The sequence below is a fragment of the Balaenoptera acutorostrata genome, chromosome 1, assembly GCF_949987535.1.
Source record: "Balaenoptera acutorostrata chromosome 1, mBalAcu1.1, whole genome shotgun sequence".
In the NCBI taxonomy this organism is placed as follows: Eukaryota; Metazoa; Chordata; class Mammalia; order Artiodactyla; family Balaenopteridae; genus Balaenoptera; species Balaenoptera acutorostrata.
The window spans coordinates 118,696,480-118,711,917 of record NC_080064.1 but is presented as its reverse complement, the minus strand read 5'-3'; the positions used below and the strand labels follow the sequence as shown (position 1 = coordinate 118,711,917).

General features: G+C 51.7%; 1 protein-coding gene across 3 annotated transcripts; it reads left to right on the top strand.

The window, feature by feature from the left end:
* Positions 1 to 10: 10 nt before the first annotated feature.
* ARHGAP30 (Rho GTPase activating protein 30) lies at positions 11 to 15,091 on the top strand. 3 transcript variants are annotated; one of them, XM_007171739.3, is made up of 12 exons: positions 11 to 1,033; positions 5,621 to 5,723; positions 7,499 to 7,643; positions 8,534 to 8,616; positions 8,788 to 8,895; positions 9,622 to 9,749; positions 10,235 to 10,406; positions 10,486 to 10,589; positions 10,668 to 10,745; positions 11,326 to 11,448; positions 12,389 to 12,654; positions 12,747 to 15,091. In XM_007171739.3, the coding sequence occupies exons 1-12, from the start codon at positions 937 to 939 to the stop codon at positions 14,364 to 14,366; spliced, it is 3,027 nt and encodes a 1,008-aa protein (XP_007171801.1). In that variant the 5' UTR covers positions 11 to 936; the 3' UTR covers positions 14,367 to 15,091. The 3 variants fall into 3 exon arrangements, with proteins under 3 accessions (XP_007171801.1, XP_007171800.1, XP_007171799.1); XM_007171738.3 differs by having other exon boundaries at positions 11,047 to 11,448; positions 12,389 to 12,483; XM_007171737.3 differs by having other exon boundaries at positions 11,047 to 11,448.
* The last annotated feature ends 347 nt before the right edge of the window (positions 15,092 to 15,438 follow it).

The following is a 15,438-nucleotide window of genomic DNA, read 5'->3' as shown; positions in this document are numbered from 1 at the left end:
GGGACGGGGGAAAAGAAATGGCCTCCACAAGACCTTCAGCCATCTCTGAGAGTCGAGGTCGGACAGTGGAACTATAAGCCCTTCCAGGACAGGCAGTGCCTTAGTTGGCAGTATTTTATACCCTGTATTGTATCGGAGTCTCACTACAACAGGCCTGGAAAGTAGACAACAGTGTAAACTTTTTACAGTCAAAGAACCCAAAATTCAAATGAGTTCCACAGAATGTTAGAGTTGGAAAGATTTAAAGATCATTTTAGTCCACTCTCTTCATTTTTTTATATGTGCTGAAACTGAGGCTCAGCAAAGTCATGTGACTTGACTGAGACTACAGGCCGGTCAGGGCCAAAGCCTGGGCATCCCCCCTCCTGGGTATGCCTTGCACAGCCCTGTGTTGCTCTCCTCCTAGGCAAGTCTCGGGTCTCCACCTCAGACCCCAGAATTCTGGTCTCCAAGGGTGTCAGTCACCTGCTCACGCCGCAGGCGCTACCACCCACCCCAGGGCTCTGACATCACCTCCTCTTGACCAATGAGTGGAGGCCCAGCAATGGGTGAGGATGTGAACGTCAGCTACCTCCCCCACCCCAGCTCTGTGGTTGCAAAGATGCTCTAACAGGAAGCGGGTTTAAGGAGCTGCACAGCTTCCTGCCCCCCAGGGCTGAGCAGGGCGAGAAAGGCGAGTGCCAGGCCCGGCCACGAGACACAACTTCTTGCCGGGGTCCTGGCAGCTTCCTCTTCCACAGCCACTTCCGTGTGGCCGGGGCCCCAGAGGCAGGAGCTGCTGCCCGTTGCCCAGGCCACCCTCCACCCCCAGTCCCGAGCCCTGCCCCCCTGGGGCCAGGCCAAGCCCAGAGGCTGGCTTGGGATCCCATGGGGGACTAGTAGGGCAAAGGTCTTAGGGGACAGAGGTGGCCGGGCCAGAGCCCTGGGGCTCCGGCCATGAAGTCTCGGCAGAAAGGAAAGAAGAAGGGCAGCTCGAAGGAGCGGGTGTTTGGGTGTGACTTGCAGGAGCACCTGCAGCACTCAGGCCAGGAGGGTAAGGAGGCCAACCCGGAGGTGCTGTCGGGTGGATGGGGAGACGTGGAGCTTCTCCAGCCTGATCTGGGCTGAGGGTACAGAAGCAGCTTCCAGGAGCTCATGGAGAAGGGGCAGTGGCTTGGGGTCACCCCCAGGAAGCTGATGAGCAGGCAGGGCAGGAAATATGGCTCAGCGAAGAGCCTTGTGTGACTGCCTGGGGGTGAAGAGACTGGTGATGAGAATGGGGGCACCGAGGGAGCACTGAGAGGAGAGGAGGGAGAGACTGGAGACCCAGGAGAGGTAGAAGAAACAGAGGTGAGAAGATGACAGCTGGGGGACAGGAGAGGAAGGCTGAGGGGACAGGGTCAGGAGATGAGTGGCTGAAGGGGCATGGATGGTCCTTAGGTCTGAATGAAAAAAGACAGGAGAAGGGCCCCTGGAGAGCCTGAGGATGGCACATGGGGAGGATGGGTGTTTCCTGGTTGGAGGAGACGAGGTTATGGGGCTCTGATCCCTCTGCAGCCTTGCTGGGCCACAGGTGCAGGGCGGGGATAGTCCCCTCCCTCAGTCTCTCTGATTCTCCGGTTTTCTCTGTGCAAAGGAGAAACAGGTTCAAAGTGGAAGGTGAGGGGAGAAGCTGCTAAAATGGGAACACCAGAACCGTAAGAGAGACAGCCTGAGGCCTGGTGTGAAGATGGGGGTAGAGGGTACAAAGGAGGGTGGGGGTGAGGACTGTCTGTGGAAAGCATCCTCCCTGAGTTACCTTGGAGGGCGTTTGGAAACGCCCAGGACCAGGGACAACACTGGCTCCCAGCTGTGCTTGGTGTGGAGTAGACACTCAAAAACATTTCTTGATTTGATTTGGAACTGAACGCAGGTATCCTGACTGCCCAGCCCAGCTTGTTTTTTGGTACTTCGACCTCCTCCCAAAGAAGGGCATGATTTCTCCCCCACCTCCACCCCAATCTGTCATTTCCTCTTTGTCCTCTGCTCTGGGCTGTGCGCCTGCAGTGGAGGGAGGGTGATGGTGGTTCCCAGCTCATTTCCTGCTCTTAGCCCCGCCCCTGTGTCCCCAGACACCTCCTTCCCCTTTTCTCCTCCCCCAGAGGCCCCCATCCCACTGACCTCAGTTAAGGGAAAGCCCAGGCCCCAAGGAAGGGTGTTAAACAGCCGAAGTGTCTTCTCTGTGCCTTTCTTTCTTTTCTAACAGGGCACAGCCCAGCCGCCAGTGTGGGGTTGACTCCTTTACAAGGGATGCCTCTTGAGAATGACGGCTCTTGTGTGAGGGCCACATGATTTAATTGGGGCTGATGTTCTTCCAGTTCTCTGCAAACCCTCAGTTCAGCCTCCTCATCCTGGCGCTGTCCTTCCCTGTGGACCCCCTGCCAACCTCATGTTGAGACACTGAACTCACAGCCAGCCCAGATCCCACTCCTGTATCCCTTCCTGGCCTCTGTCAGCATTCCCAGAAGGTGAGGGACATGTTCTCTGGAAGGGATAGGCATCTGGTTGCTGGGTCCTGATCCTAGTGAATCCCAGAGAGAGAGAGAGCCAAGCACCTCCTGCCCTTCACCAGAACCTCACCTGAGTCCAAGGGGGGAGGAGTATCTTGGGCACCAGAGCAGCAGTGGCAGCCGTCTCCCCTTCTCCCAGCTCCTCCTAGCATAGACAGGTGGAAAGTGGAAGGACAGAGAGAGGCCAGTGATGGCTTCTCTCTTTAAGCCAAGATCCAGCAAAAATGAAAGCCCAGGCCAGGAGAGCTGTGTTTGTGGTCAACTTATCCTCCCTGATTATCTTGGTTTCCCCCATCCTTGCAGCTTCGCTCCATCTCAGCACCCTCTCCCAGCTCTTTGCCCTAGGTGGGTCTCTTCCTCCCCGAGCCCTTATATGAATTGAGTTCTTCCTTTTCCTAATATTTATCTCTTTGAGATCTTATTCAGGTTTCCAATTCTCCAGTTTCCTAAGCTTCAGGCCCTCCTCCCTGACCCACCCTTTGACTCTACCACCCCAACTATGTCTCTAACTTTTACCTCTGACCCCATTTCTCTTATCTCTGTCTCCTTGACTCCTCCATCCCTCTGATCCTATTATCTCTTCTCCCATCTCCTTGACCCATTTCCTCTATGGCTCTGACTCCTTAGGCTCTCAAATGCCTTCTTTAAAGGCATGCCTTCTTCAAAGGCCTCCTGTGGAGACTCAAAATCAACAGAGAAGGATGGGATGGAGAAGACCTGGACTGATTGCAGTTACTGTGAAAACAACCTGGGGTTTAGGTGACAGCGAACTATTTATGAGTCAACAGAGTGATGGCCAAAAGAGTTGGGGTAGCATTATTCACCCAAGAGTAGAGCAACAGCTTGAACCAGGAGGGTCTGCCTCATCTCTTCATTCAGTGCTGGGAACCTGAGTTCAGGGGACCCTGGCAAATGGGCAGATGTCCTGAAGGGATGGATGGTGAACTGTAGAGCCAGGACTAAGGTGAGGCAAGAGAGGTGACTAGGGTGCAAAATGTAAGGACACTCTCACACTCAGGGCCAGGCAAGTGGAGTCCTAGGTGCTTCTTTCTTAAGGAGGCATTCACTCTCAAGATCGTGCATGTGCACAGTTGGCACTTGCACAACCCTAAGAGTGAGTGCTTAAATTTTGCAGCCTTGATGCTTTCCTTGTCTCACCCAAATCCTGGCTCTGGGGTGCAGGAGGGTAAAGGGTGTGGACCCCAGGTCATATAAAGAGGGTTTAAAATAGTGTTTGATGGATTTATTGATTTTCTTCAATCTGTATTTCTAACTTACTTAATTCCACAAAGAGCTTGAGATGGATGACTTGCAAAACCCAAAACTTTACAAAAAGAATAAATGACTGAAGGAATTGAGTTGAAGGGAAAACAGGAAGGGTAAGATCAGTACCTAGAAATGCATTTCAGGTGGTTCTATATGGTTCCAAGATATGGGCTCTGAGCTTCCTGGTAGTTAAAGAGGTAAACATAATCAGGTATGAAATTCATAAAGCCCATAAGAAAAAAATAGGTGGTTTAGGAGAAGCACAGCTTTTTCTGACACTAACACATGACAGGAATTTCTCTGGTGAGTCTCAGTTAATTGGACTCAATGTTTTGTCTTAGGCAATATTCTCTATTAAAGCTCCAGTTCATTGACTAATTCACTGAGTAATTTAATAAGCATCTTTTGAGCACCTGCTCTGTTTCAACACTGTGCTAGACGCTGGGGAGGATGTTACTATTTGTCAGAAGGTATAGATACAAAATATACAAATCATAACAAAGTACAATAAGTACTATGTACAGATATAAACAAAGGACCTTGGGAAGTATAATATGGATGTAAGCGAAGGGTTCAGAATTGGAAGTGATGTCTGAAGTGTGTTTTGAGGAATGCATAGGGGCTCACCAGGCAGAGACAGAGAGGAGGGCATTTCCAGGCAAGGGAAAACATGAGTGATGGTACCAAGTCTTGTTCAGGGAGTAGGAAAGTGCTGGATCATAGGATTTATTGGGGAAGCTGTCTGGAGCTAAGGCTGGAATGGCAGCTGGACCTGGTTTGTGAAAGGTCTTATACAGTATACCATGTTGAGGAGCTTCTATTTTATTCTGTGTTTGTAAGCTAAGCATTGAAGATTGGGGTGGAGCAGAGTGTGTACGTAGCAAAGGGTTTAAAGCATGGAAGTGCTTAAAAAAAAAAAAGAAGTAAAGCATGGAAGTGCTTTAGAGAGATAACTATGTGGCCTTGTGGAGATGAGATTCAACACACGGTTTCTGAGGATTTCCCACAACTGAGACACCATGACAAATAAGATGAGGAACAGCAGGATGGGTCACACTTAGATCTTGTCCTTAAGGAGCTTACAGTCTAGTAACTGGGAAGGGCTCCGAAGAAGGGAGAGAGAATACAACTTTTTGCACTCTTGGATTTGAATGCTGGCTCTAGCTGGGTGATACTGCACACTCATTACTTCTACGATCCTCAGTTTTCATGTCTAATGCATAGTGCTTGGCATATAGTTGTTTCCCTCCTGAACTGACCTGTCTGAAGGTCTGTCACAATTTCATGTACCTTCCTATGGCAGATCTAAGATCCATGCATTCTCTCACCAGAAGAGGTGCTTCACAATAATGCCCATCAGCTCTGTTCCATTTTGGTTGCAAGAGCTAACGTTCCTTTATCTTATGTAAAGTGTTACGTAAACGCGCTTTCGAGACCAGTCCTTCACCCTGAGTCCTCTTGCAATCACATCGCTGTCCCTTTAAAATTTCTGTAATAGCAACTAGTAATTACAGAGAAAGAGAATTTCAGGTCAACAAAGGCAGAACTTTCTAACAGAAATGGGCAGTCTGGGGAGGCATTGAGCTCCCCCTTACTGGGGGAGTTTATGCCGAGACTCTAGACCCAATGGGCAGAGAGATTGTAACGGGTTGGCAGGCTGGACCTGATGTCCTGCAAGAATCTTTCTGACAAGTTTTTATTCCACGAGCTTTGCCTTCAGTCTTCCCAAGCCCCCTTCCCTGACACATCCATTTCTCAGACCCCCTGTAGTCTCTGACCTCCCAGACCTTCTGATTTCTCTTTCTCTGCCCCATCTGTGTTCCCAGTGCCCCAGGTGCTAAGGAGCTGTGCAGAGTTTGTGGAGGAGTATGGAGTGGTGGATGGGATCTACCGCCTCTCAGGGGTCTCTTCCAACATCCAGAAGCTCCGGTGAGTCAGGCAGTGAGGGGAGGGCTCTGTGGCCAGGAGGCCAGGAACCATAGGGGTGAGGGGATTTGGGGAGAAGGAAACATAGATGATAGATACTGTCCAAGGGAGGAGCTCTAGTCTCCTCGGGAAAGATTGACACCATGCCCCACACTCCCCACAGGCTAGCCTGCATGCATGCATGTGTGTGTGCACACGCATGTACACACACACACACCCCTCCCCTCCCACATGCACCCACCCAGCTTTAAAAACAAATTTAGATATAATTCACATGCCATAAAATTCACCATTTAAAAATGTATAATTCAAAACAAATGTGTAATTCAGTGGTTTTTAGTACATTTACAAGGTTATGCAACCACCGCTGTCTAATTCCAGAGCATTTCATCAACCTCAAAAGAAACCCTGTACCCCTTAGCAGTCACTCCACATTGCCCTTCTCCCCCAGCCCCTGGCAACCGCTAGTCTACTTTCTGTCTCTATGGAGTTGCCTATTCTGGACATTTCACATAAGCGGAATCATATAATTGTAAATTTCTGTGTCTGGCTTTTTTTACTTAGCATGTTTTCAGGGTTCGTGCATATTGTTGCATGTACCAGTACTTCATTTCTTTTTATGGCTGAATAGTATTCCACTGTGTGGCATTATCACATTTGTCTACCCATTCATCAGTTGATGGCTATTTGGGTTGTTTCCACCTTTCGGCTGTTATGATTAATGCTGCTATAAACATTTGTGTACAAGTATTTGTGTGGCCATATGGTTTCAGTTCTCGTGAGTATATACCTAAGAGTGGAACTTCTGGGTCGTATGGTAACTCTATGTCTAACTTTTTAAGAAACTGCCAAACTGTTTTCTATAGGAGTTGCATCATTTTACATTCCTACCAGCAATGTATGAGGGTTCCAATTTCTCCACATCCCAGCCAACACTTGTTACTGTGTGTCCTTTTGATTATAACCACCCTAATGTGTGTGAAGTGATATTTCATCTGTATTTGCATTTCCCTAATACCTAATTATGTCGAACACCTTCTATGTGCTTATTAGCCATTTGTGTATCTTTGGAGAAATGTCTATTCAAATCTCTGCTCATTTAAAAATTAGGTTATTTGTGTCTTTTGAGTTGTAAGAGTTCTTTATGTATTCTGGATATTAGACACTTATTAAATCTATGATTTGCAAATATGTTCTCCCATTCTGTGGGTTGTCTTCATTTCCTTGATAGGGTCTTTTGGTACACAACAGTTTGTAATTTTGATGTTAAATTGATCTATTTTTTTCCTTTGGTTGCATGTGCTTTTGGTGTCATATCCAAGAAACTGTTGCCTAATCCAAGGTCATGAAGATTTACACTTATGTTCCCTTCTGAGAGTTACACTGCTCCATCTTTACACATACCCAGAAACACACATTTAGGCTCATTCCCCCACTTCTACCGACTCCTACATGCCCCTACATTGCTACTCACACCGACTCTACATCCTGATATGTACCCTTGTTCATGCATAGATCCATTCACCTATCCACTTACCCATCTCAACATCCACTCTGCACGTTGACAGACACAATGCCTTATACTTGCTGCCTCACGTATACACACGCCCCAACCTCTTCCTTCCAAGATTCATACATGTTGACCCTTGACCCTGCCTGGAGCTCATCTCTACAGCTCTCCCTAGGTGAGGGTCCCTCAAATCATAGATTTAATGTAGGTGAGGGTCCCTCCATCTCCCCAGACCGTCACCACTCCTGACCACTCTGCACCTCCCCAGGCAGGAGTTTGAGGCTGAGCGGAAGCCAGACCTGCGGCGAGATGTTTACCTTCAGGACATTCACTGCGTCTCCTCCCTGTGCAAGGCCTATTTCAGAGAGCTGCCAGACCCCCTGCTCACTTACCGGCTCTATGACAAGTTTGCTGTGAGTTGAGTGACAGCGGGGTGGGGGGAAGAGAAGGCTGAGGGTGACCTCTGTGGTTTTGGCATCCCAGATGTGTCCAATGCCAGACCGAGTTCTAGGGATCCTGCATGACAGAGACCACATGAAAATGAAAAGACCCCTCCCTTACAAGTCTCGTAGCCCTGCAACCTCTGCCCTCCCCTGTCCCTCTGCTCTTCATTGTTCCTCCTTTCCCTGCAAAGTGCACACAGTGCAGGGTGAGATTGGGGGAGAGGAGAGGTCAGACAGAGAGCAGAAGCTGGAAAGCCCTTGGAAATCACCTAGACCAGAGCTTCCCTACATTTAAGGGAATGAGAACCCTTTTAGGAAGTCAATGATTTTTTCAAGAGTGCCCTTCCATGAACTGTGATCGTGTGTTCAACATCTTTTGAAAAAGAAAATACATGACAAAAGCGCTCTCTTGAATTGAGTAACACTTTTAAATTAAGTTGCATTTTATTGAGCATGACATCACTTAGAGACCCTGAATACCAGGGCATGCCATTCAGCCCATACAGGACAGAATGGGTGGGCATGGGCCTTCCTGGACACCTTGAAATCAACTCCATGGCCCCTGGGGCACCCACAGGGTGGAACCTGATGTGTTCCAGAACCAGAGCACTACTGATGAGGATGCGAAGGCAGAGAGTGGCAGTGAGTGGCTCAAGGTCACAAAGCTATTAAGTGGCATAGCCAAGATTCATCGGCAGGTCCTGTGGGACCCAAATTCTACGTCAGTGTGCTTCGATGATTCAACCTGGGGGATGGAGTGGAGTACAGCACAGACTGTTTCTGAGAGTTTGGCTCAGAACTCTGGGGAGGAAGCAGGGGCAGCGCTGGGTCACTGACTCCTGCTCCTTGATTTCAACCAGGAGGCTGTGGCAGTGCAACTGGAACCTGAGCGCTTGGTCAAGATCCTAGAGGTGCTTCGAGAACTCCCTGTCCCAAACTACAGGTGTGTGGGGCTCCTTCCCACCCAGAGTCCCGACTTACCCCACTCAGCCCAGCCTCTCTCTCCACCTGGGGCCTTGACTTGTCACTTCTCTTCCTGCTCCCACACCTCAATCCTGCCTCTGCCTGAGTGCTCCCTTTGTGAGCTCTACCCCATGACGCCCCCTTTCTGCAGGACCCTGGAGTTCCTCATGCGGCACTTGGTGCACATGGCCTCATTGAGTGCCCAGACCAATATGCACGCCCGCAACCTGGCCATCGTGTGGGCCCCCAACCTGCTGAGGTGGGTGTGTGTGTGGGGATCCTGGCAGAGCCTAGCCCCTGGGAAGCTGCTCGAGGATGGTGTGTGACTGTGTGGGTGCACTGGAGAGGGGTCTCACCCGGTGAGAACAGGAAGTTTCAGGATCACATTGAGTGCGATGGAGCTCACCCACGTGAGCCCCTTCTCTGAGCTTGAGTAAAGTCCCTAAGGACAGAGCCTTTGTGCTTTCTTTTTTTTCTTTTTTGTCCACACTGAGTGGCATGCGGGATCTTAGTTCCCTGACCAAAGATCGAACCCGTGCCCCCTGCAGTGGAAGGACGGAGTCCTAACCACTGGACTGCCAGGGAATTCCCAGACCTTTGTGTTATCTTACACTGCATCACTTAACTCAGGGACTGGAGCAGGAAGGGGTGGGGGGGATCCTTGTCAAACGTTTGTTGAGCAAATGTCTCGGAGAAGTGGGCTGCATGTCACTCCCTGTGGTGCAAGGCAGACTATGAGAAGTCCTGAGATTCGTTATACACAAGGCACCCTGGTGTGCAGAGGAGGTAGAGATTAATCCTGAGGAGGGTGTCCAAGAAGGCTTCCTGGAGGAAGTGGCCATTTGAGACTTGAATCATGCATGTAGATTAAGAGGTGAAGATGGGGTTAATGGCATTCAGGGGAAAGGGTATAAGATATTTTTAGGGAGAATTCGAATGGGAAAGTGTGGTGGGGCTGGGGGAGAATAACTCCACATCTCCACAGGTCTAAGGACATAGAGGCCTCAGGCTTCAATGGGACAGCAGCCTTCATGGAGGTGCGGGTGCAGTCCATTGTCGTCGAGTTCATCCTCACACATGTGGACCAGCTCTTTGAGGGTGCGGCTCTCTCTGGTCAGTGTCCTTCCAACTCACCAAATCACCACTCTCTGTCTGGGAGTCATGTCAGAGTTATAGAGAGCCTCCAAGATCATCTAGTTCAGTCTCCCTGCTTTGCAGATGACAGAACTGGGTCTCATAAAGTGTTGTTGCTTATGGTCACGTGGAGAAGACCCTGCAGAGAGAATGGTGCAGTCAGGACTTGAGTAGGCCTCTTCTGCTCTCCGTCCAGGGCATAACTTGACCTCTTAATCACCATCCATCCTGGTTCTCAAGGCTAGTGAAGGATCATTCCCACCCCCGGCCCACTGGGCCGATGTCCTGGGATCTCCTGGCTCCCTTTGGCCCTGAGGACTCCCTCTTGAGGAGCTAGACACAGAGGGTCTGCCTCCAGGTATATCCCTAGCATGGTGGTTGGTGAGTGGGAGGGTGCAGTGAGAAGCTCGGTACCCATAGCCCTCTCGCTGTTCCTGGCTGGCCAATTCCTCTTCTTTTCCTAGGTGGTGAGGTGGAAAGTGGATGGCGATCACTTCCAGGGGTCCGGGTGTCAGGCAGCCCCGAGGACCTTATGCCCCGATCCCTGCCCTACCACCTGCCTAGCATACTGCAGGCTGGTGATGGACCCCCACAGATGCGGCCTTATCACACTATCATAGAGATTGCAGAGCACAAGTAAGGCCTTCTTCCTGGGCCCTCCTCCCCTGCACTGGCCACCAGGCTGCAACTGCAGTGATTTCTCCATCCCCTCCAGGAGGAAGGGGTCTTTGAAGGTCAGGAAGTGGAGATCCATCTTCAATCTGGGTCGCTCTGGCCATGAGACCAAGCGTAAACTTCCACGGGGGGCTGAGGACAGGGGTAAGTCTGGGGAGATGTAGGGGGAGCTCTGCTGAGGGTGTGCCAGGCCCTGGCTCTACGCACGTCCCTGTCTTGCAGAGGACAAATCTGATAAGGGGAGTCTGCGGCCAGCCAAGAGCATGGACTCACTGAGTGCCGTGGCTGGGGTCAGTGATGGTGAGTACAGGTGTGCACTCTTGTGTGTGTGTGTGTGTGTGTGTGTGTGTGTGTGTGTGTCAAGGCGGGGCGCGGGTAGTGACGGCTAGTGACTGTACCTCCAGGGAGGGAAGGGGGTTCCTAAGTAGATGTTGGTGGGGTGACCTCTGACCTGCTGGCTGTGTAAGGTTTGCAGTAGCGGCTAAGGGAAGCTGGGCCTGGTGTCTTCCAGGCTAGAGAAAACAGAGGGCACTCTCCAGAGCCTTTCTGAGGTGTCCAGTCCCCTTGCAGAGGCTGTTGCCTACCTCTCTCTCCTCCACAGAGCCAGAGGGGCTGGTGGGACGCAGCAGTCCTCGACCAGCCCCACTGCTGCTGGCGAGCTTGGAGAATGATTCTGTGGATGCAGCAGAGGGTGAACAGGAGCCTGAGGCGGAGGCACTGGGTGGCACGAGCTCTGAGCCCGGCACACCACGACCTGGGCGGTCAGCAATCCGTGCTGGGGGCAGCAGCCATGCACAGCGCCGTGCCGGCGTCCACATCTCGGAGCCCTACGATGTCAACCTCCCACCACACATCAGTTCTATGCTCAACATATCCCCAGGCATCATCTCTAACGTCTCCTTGGCCGGGTTTGCCCGTGGTCTTGAGTACCCCACCCTACAGCCCCGGCCAAGCCCTGCCTCTGGCCCTGGCTCTGGCCCTGGCCTTGGCCCTGGCCCCCCAGGTGAGGATTCAAGGATTGCCCAGGGCTGGGAGAGGGGACTAGAACGCTAGGCTGAGGCTTCGATGCTGGGGAATCTGCTCTGGGCTTTGGGTGGTTATCTTTAGCTGCCTCCCCGGATTCAAGATTGGGGGAATCCAGTAATATTATCAGGTTGTGTGAAATTCTTGCAGAGAGGATCTCTGGCAGCCTTAGATCACTGATATACCCAAGAATGGGGATCTGTGTCAGATATATACAGCAGGGATTACTAAGTACAAAGTGGGAATATATCATAGATGATGGTAATAATAATAATATTAATACTAATAGCTAACACTTGTCGAGAGTTTATGATGTGCTTTGTTAAGGACTTTGAAGGCATTAGCTCATTTCATTTTCTCATAATGTTGACACAGGTATTGTTGTTATCCTTATATTACAGCAGTGGAACCTGAGACTTAGGTTAAGCAATTTGGTAGGAGGTGGCAGAGCTGGGATCTGATCTTTGCTCTGACTCCAGTTGCTGAAGTGTCAATAATGAGAAGTACTGAGGCAGCACTGGGTACTGGGTAAGGATAAGGGCTATAGAGTTAAGTAGTCTTGGATTCAAATTTTGGCTGTGCCACTCATTGTTTGTGTGACCATGGACAATTCTCTCTGAGTCTCACTTTCCTCATGTATAAAATGGGGATAAATACCCTACATTATAGGGTTGTTTTATGGAAAAAATAAGATAATGCATTATAAAATGTATAGCACAGTGCTTGGCACCTGGTAGGAGCTCAATAAAGGTGGCTATAAGCCAATAGTTAGGGATATTGGTCTGAGAGGATCGGCCACATGGAGTATCTATGCTGGGAATGTTGGGCCCATAGTGTAGCAATGCTAGGAAGACTCACATTGGAAAGGGTCAGGGCTGGTCTTGACCTTTGTATTCCTGGGACTACCTTTCTCCCAACAGATGAGAAGTTGGAGGCAAGTCCAGCCCCAGGTCCCCTGGCTGACTCAGGCCCAGCGGACATGACCCCTGCCCTGGAGGACTGCCTGTCCCAGGAGGTGCAGGATTCCTTCTCCTTCCTAGAGGACTCAAGCAGCTCAGAGGCCGAGTGGGTGGGGGTGGTGGATGGGGAGGTGGTCAAGGCAGGACCAGCAGGAGCAGCCTTCTCCCCTGGGGAGGACGACCCTGGGATGGGCTACCTGGAGGAGCTCCTGGGAGTTGGGCCTCAGGTAAGGAGGCGCTGTGCTGGGTTCGGGGGTGCTAAGGAATCCAGAGGGTGGACAGGGCCACGTGGTCCTGAGCCACGATGCTGTGCTTACAGGTGGAGGAGTTCTCTGTGGAGCCACCCCTGGATGACCTGTCTCTGGATGAGGCTCAGTTTGTCCTGGCTCCCAGCTGCTGTTCCCTGGACTCTCCTGGCTCCAGGCCTGAAGCAGAGGAGGAAAGTGGGGAGGAAGTCTTCCTGAGTGCCTATGATGACCTAAGTCCCCTTCTGGGGCCCGAACTCCCGACCTGGGAGGGTTCAGGCAGTCTAGAGGAAAAGGGAACAGGGTCTGGAAGACAGGAGGCTCCAGGACAGGCTGAGGGAGAACAGGCGTTCTGGGAAGTTGAGGAGGACAAGGAGGCTGAGCCTGGAAGTAGAGGGGACATCAGGGAGGAGGCTGAGGGGAGCCCAGAGAGTGAAGTGGAGGGTGCAGAGGCCAGTGAGGACGGAGTGGAGGCTGAGGGAAGCCAAAAGGTGATTGACAGTTTGAGCGAAAGATGCGGGGAAGAGAGAGAGGAGACAGACGCCAAGGGAGAGGAGTCCAAAGGTCAGCAGGAGGATGAGAGTATGGAGGAAGCTAAGGGTGTGGAGGAAACAGGAGGGGAGCAGGGTAAAGACCAGGGGAAGGAAGGAAAGACTGAGCGAGAAGAAGAAGCTGAGGAAGGAGATGAAGCCCAGGGAGAAGCCGGGAGGGACCCAGAGGATGGGGCCCAGGAAAACCAAACTGCTGAAGAGAGCTGGGAAGTTGTACACAAACAAGAGGCTGAAGGAGGCAGAGAAGATGAGGTCAAAGGGCAGGGGGGGGATGAGAACCAAGAGGCAAGAGAAGACCAAGGAGATGGTGAAGATAGCAGAATACCAGAAGAAGCAGCTGAAGGAGGAGCAGGGGAGGTCAGCAAGGAACGGGAGTGTGGAGACGGAGAAGCTGAGGGAGACCAGAGGGCTGGAGGTGACCATTTAGAAGAGGGCTCCCTCCCTGAAGTGTCACCTGTAGAGTCTCTGGAGGTTGACAGTGCCAAAGAGGGTAATGCCCAGTCCTCTGAGACAGAACAGGCAGCCCCACAGCCACGCCGGCCAGAGGAGCTGGATCCTGAGGGGCAGCCCAGTCCCCTCGGCTCAGCTGGTGGTGTGAGCATGCGCCTGGCTTCCACCCTGGTTCAGGTCCAACAGGTCCGCTCTGTGCCTGTGGTGCCCCCCAAACCACAGTTTGCCAAGATGCCCAGTGCAATGTGTGGCAAGATCCACGTGGCACCAGCAAACCCATGCCCAAGGCCTGGCCGGCTTGATGGAACTCCTGGGGAATGGGCCTGGGGGTCCCGAGCCTCCCGCTCCTCTTGGAGGAATGGGGGCAGTCTTTCCTTTGATGCTGCTGTGGCCCTGGCCCGGGACCGCCAGAGGACTGAAGCTCAGGCAGTTCGGCGGACCCAGACCTGTACTGGGGCTGGGGACTACAGCCTCATCCCCAAAACCTCCCCCTATAGCATGATCCCCGCCTATTGTCCTCGGCCCCTTAGCTGCCTGGAGCTCCCGGCTGAAGGCACAGAAGGGTCTGGACCCCGGAGTCGGTTTAGTCTGCCCCCGAGAGAACCCCAGCTCCCTGAGCCCGTTACGTCCCCCCAGCGCCGATCGTATGCATTTGAAACACAGGCTAACTCTGGGAAAGGTGAGGCACTGTGATTAGGGCCAGAGCACTGGGCAGAGGGGACAGTAGCTGTCTCCAGGGTCTCTCAGCTGTCTCTTCGGCAGCCTGAGCAGCTTTAGTGCCCAACTTTATAGGTTTTGGCCCTCCAGCTTCTCTTCATGACCGTGGGAGGCACGTCTTGGTCCGTTTACCTGAGGTTGTCTCAGACACAAAGCACTTATCCCTTACGAGATTCCAGAGACAGTCACCAAGATCCTGTTCCCAGAGAGTGGGGTCATTGGCCAAAGGGAACAAAGAGTAGGCGGCAAACTTAACGGTTTCTCAACGTGAAGAATGAAGGCAGAACTCCAGCCAAGTTCCTGCCCTCTTAGGCAATGAACCTCTCTTCATGGAAGTCCAGAGTAGAGGCAGGGGTCAGGGCCAGATCAGAGCCTGTTACATACAAACACTTCTAGAGTTACCCATCCTTGTTCTACTCTTGGGCCCTGGGACACCTCTTGCTCCTCTTAACTCCAGATTAGGAGGAAAATGTGCAGGAAACTTTGAATGCGGAGTATTTGTTGGAGGGACTGGCTCCCTTCCCAGCTCCCCCACCCTCTGCCTCCCTGCGTCTCAAGGAAGAGAGGACTTGTATAGATCTCTCTGGCCTCTCCTTTCTCCTTTGGAATAACTTCCTATTTTAGGGAAGGGGAATGGCGTCACTCAGGCCCTGGGACTGCTTCTCCCGACAGGCTGGGGCCACACGTCCCGAGGGGCAATGTCTCAGAATAAACGTTGTATTTTTACACATAAGTAGTGTGGTGTCTCATTATTCTTTTTTTTTTTTTTTTTTAATATTTTATTTATTTATTTATTTTTATATTTCCTTTTGGCTGTGTTGAGTCTTCGTTTCTGTGCGAGGGCTTTAGTTGCGGCAAGCGGGGGCCACTCTTCATCGCGGTGCGCGGGCCTCTCACTATCGCGGCCTCTCTCGTTGCGGAGCACTGGCTCCAGACGCGCAGGCTCAGTAATTGTGGCTCACGGGCCCAGCTGCTCCGCGGCATGTGGGATCTTCCCAGACCAGGGCTCGAACCCGTGTCCCCTGCATTAGCAGGCAGATTCTCAACC

Excerpts from the sequence above, each read along its gene's own strand:
- ARHGAP30 (XM_007171737.3), top strand. The coding sequence starts at position 937 with ATGAAGTCTCGGCAGAAAGGAAAGAAGAAGGGCAGCTCGAAGGAGCGG. Across the intron at positions 1,034-5,620 it reads GCAGCACTCAGGCCAGGAGG|TGCCCCAGGTGCTAAGGAGC; the intron begins GTAAGGAGGCCA and ends CTGTGTTCCCAG. Across the intron at positions 7,644-8,533 it reads GGCTCTATGACAAGTTTGCT|GAGGCTGTGGCAGTGCAACT; the intron begins GTGAGTTGAGTG and ends GATTTCAACCAG.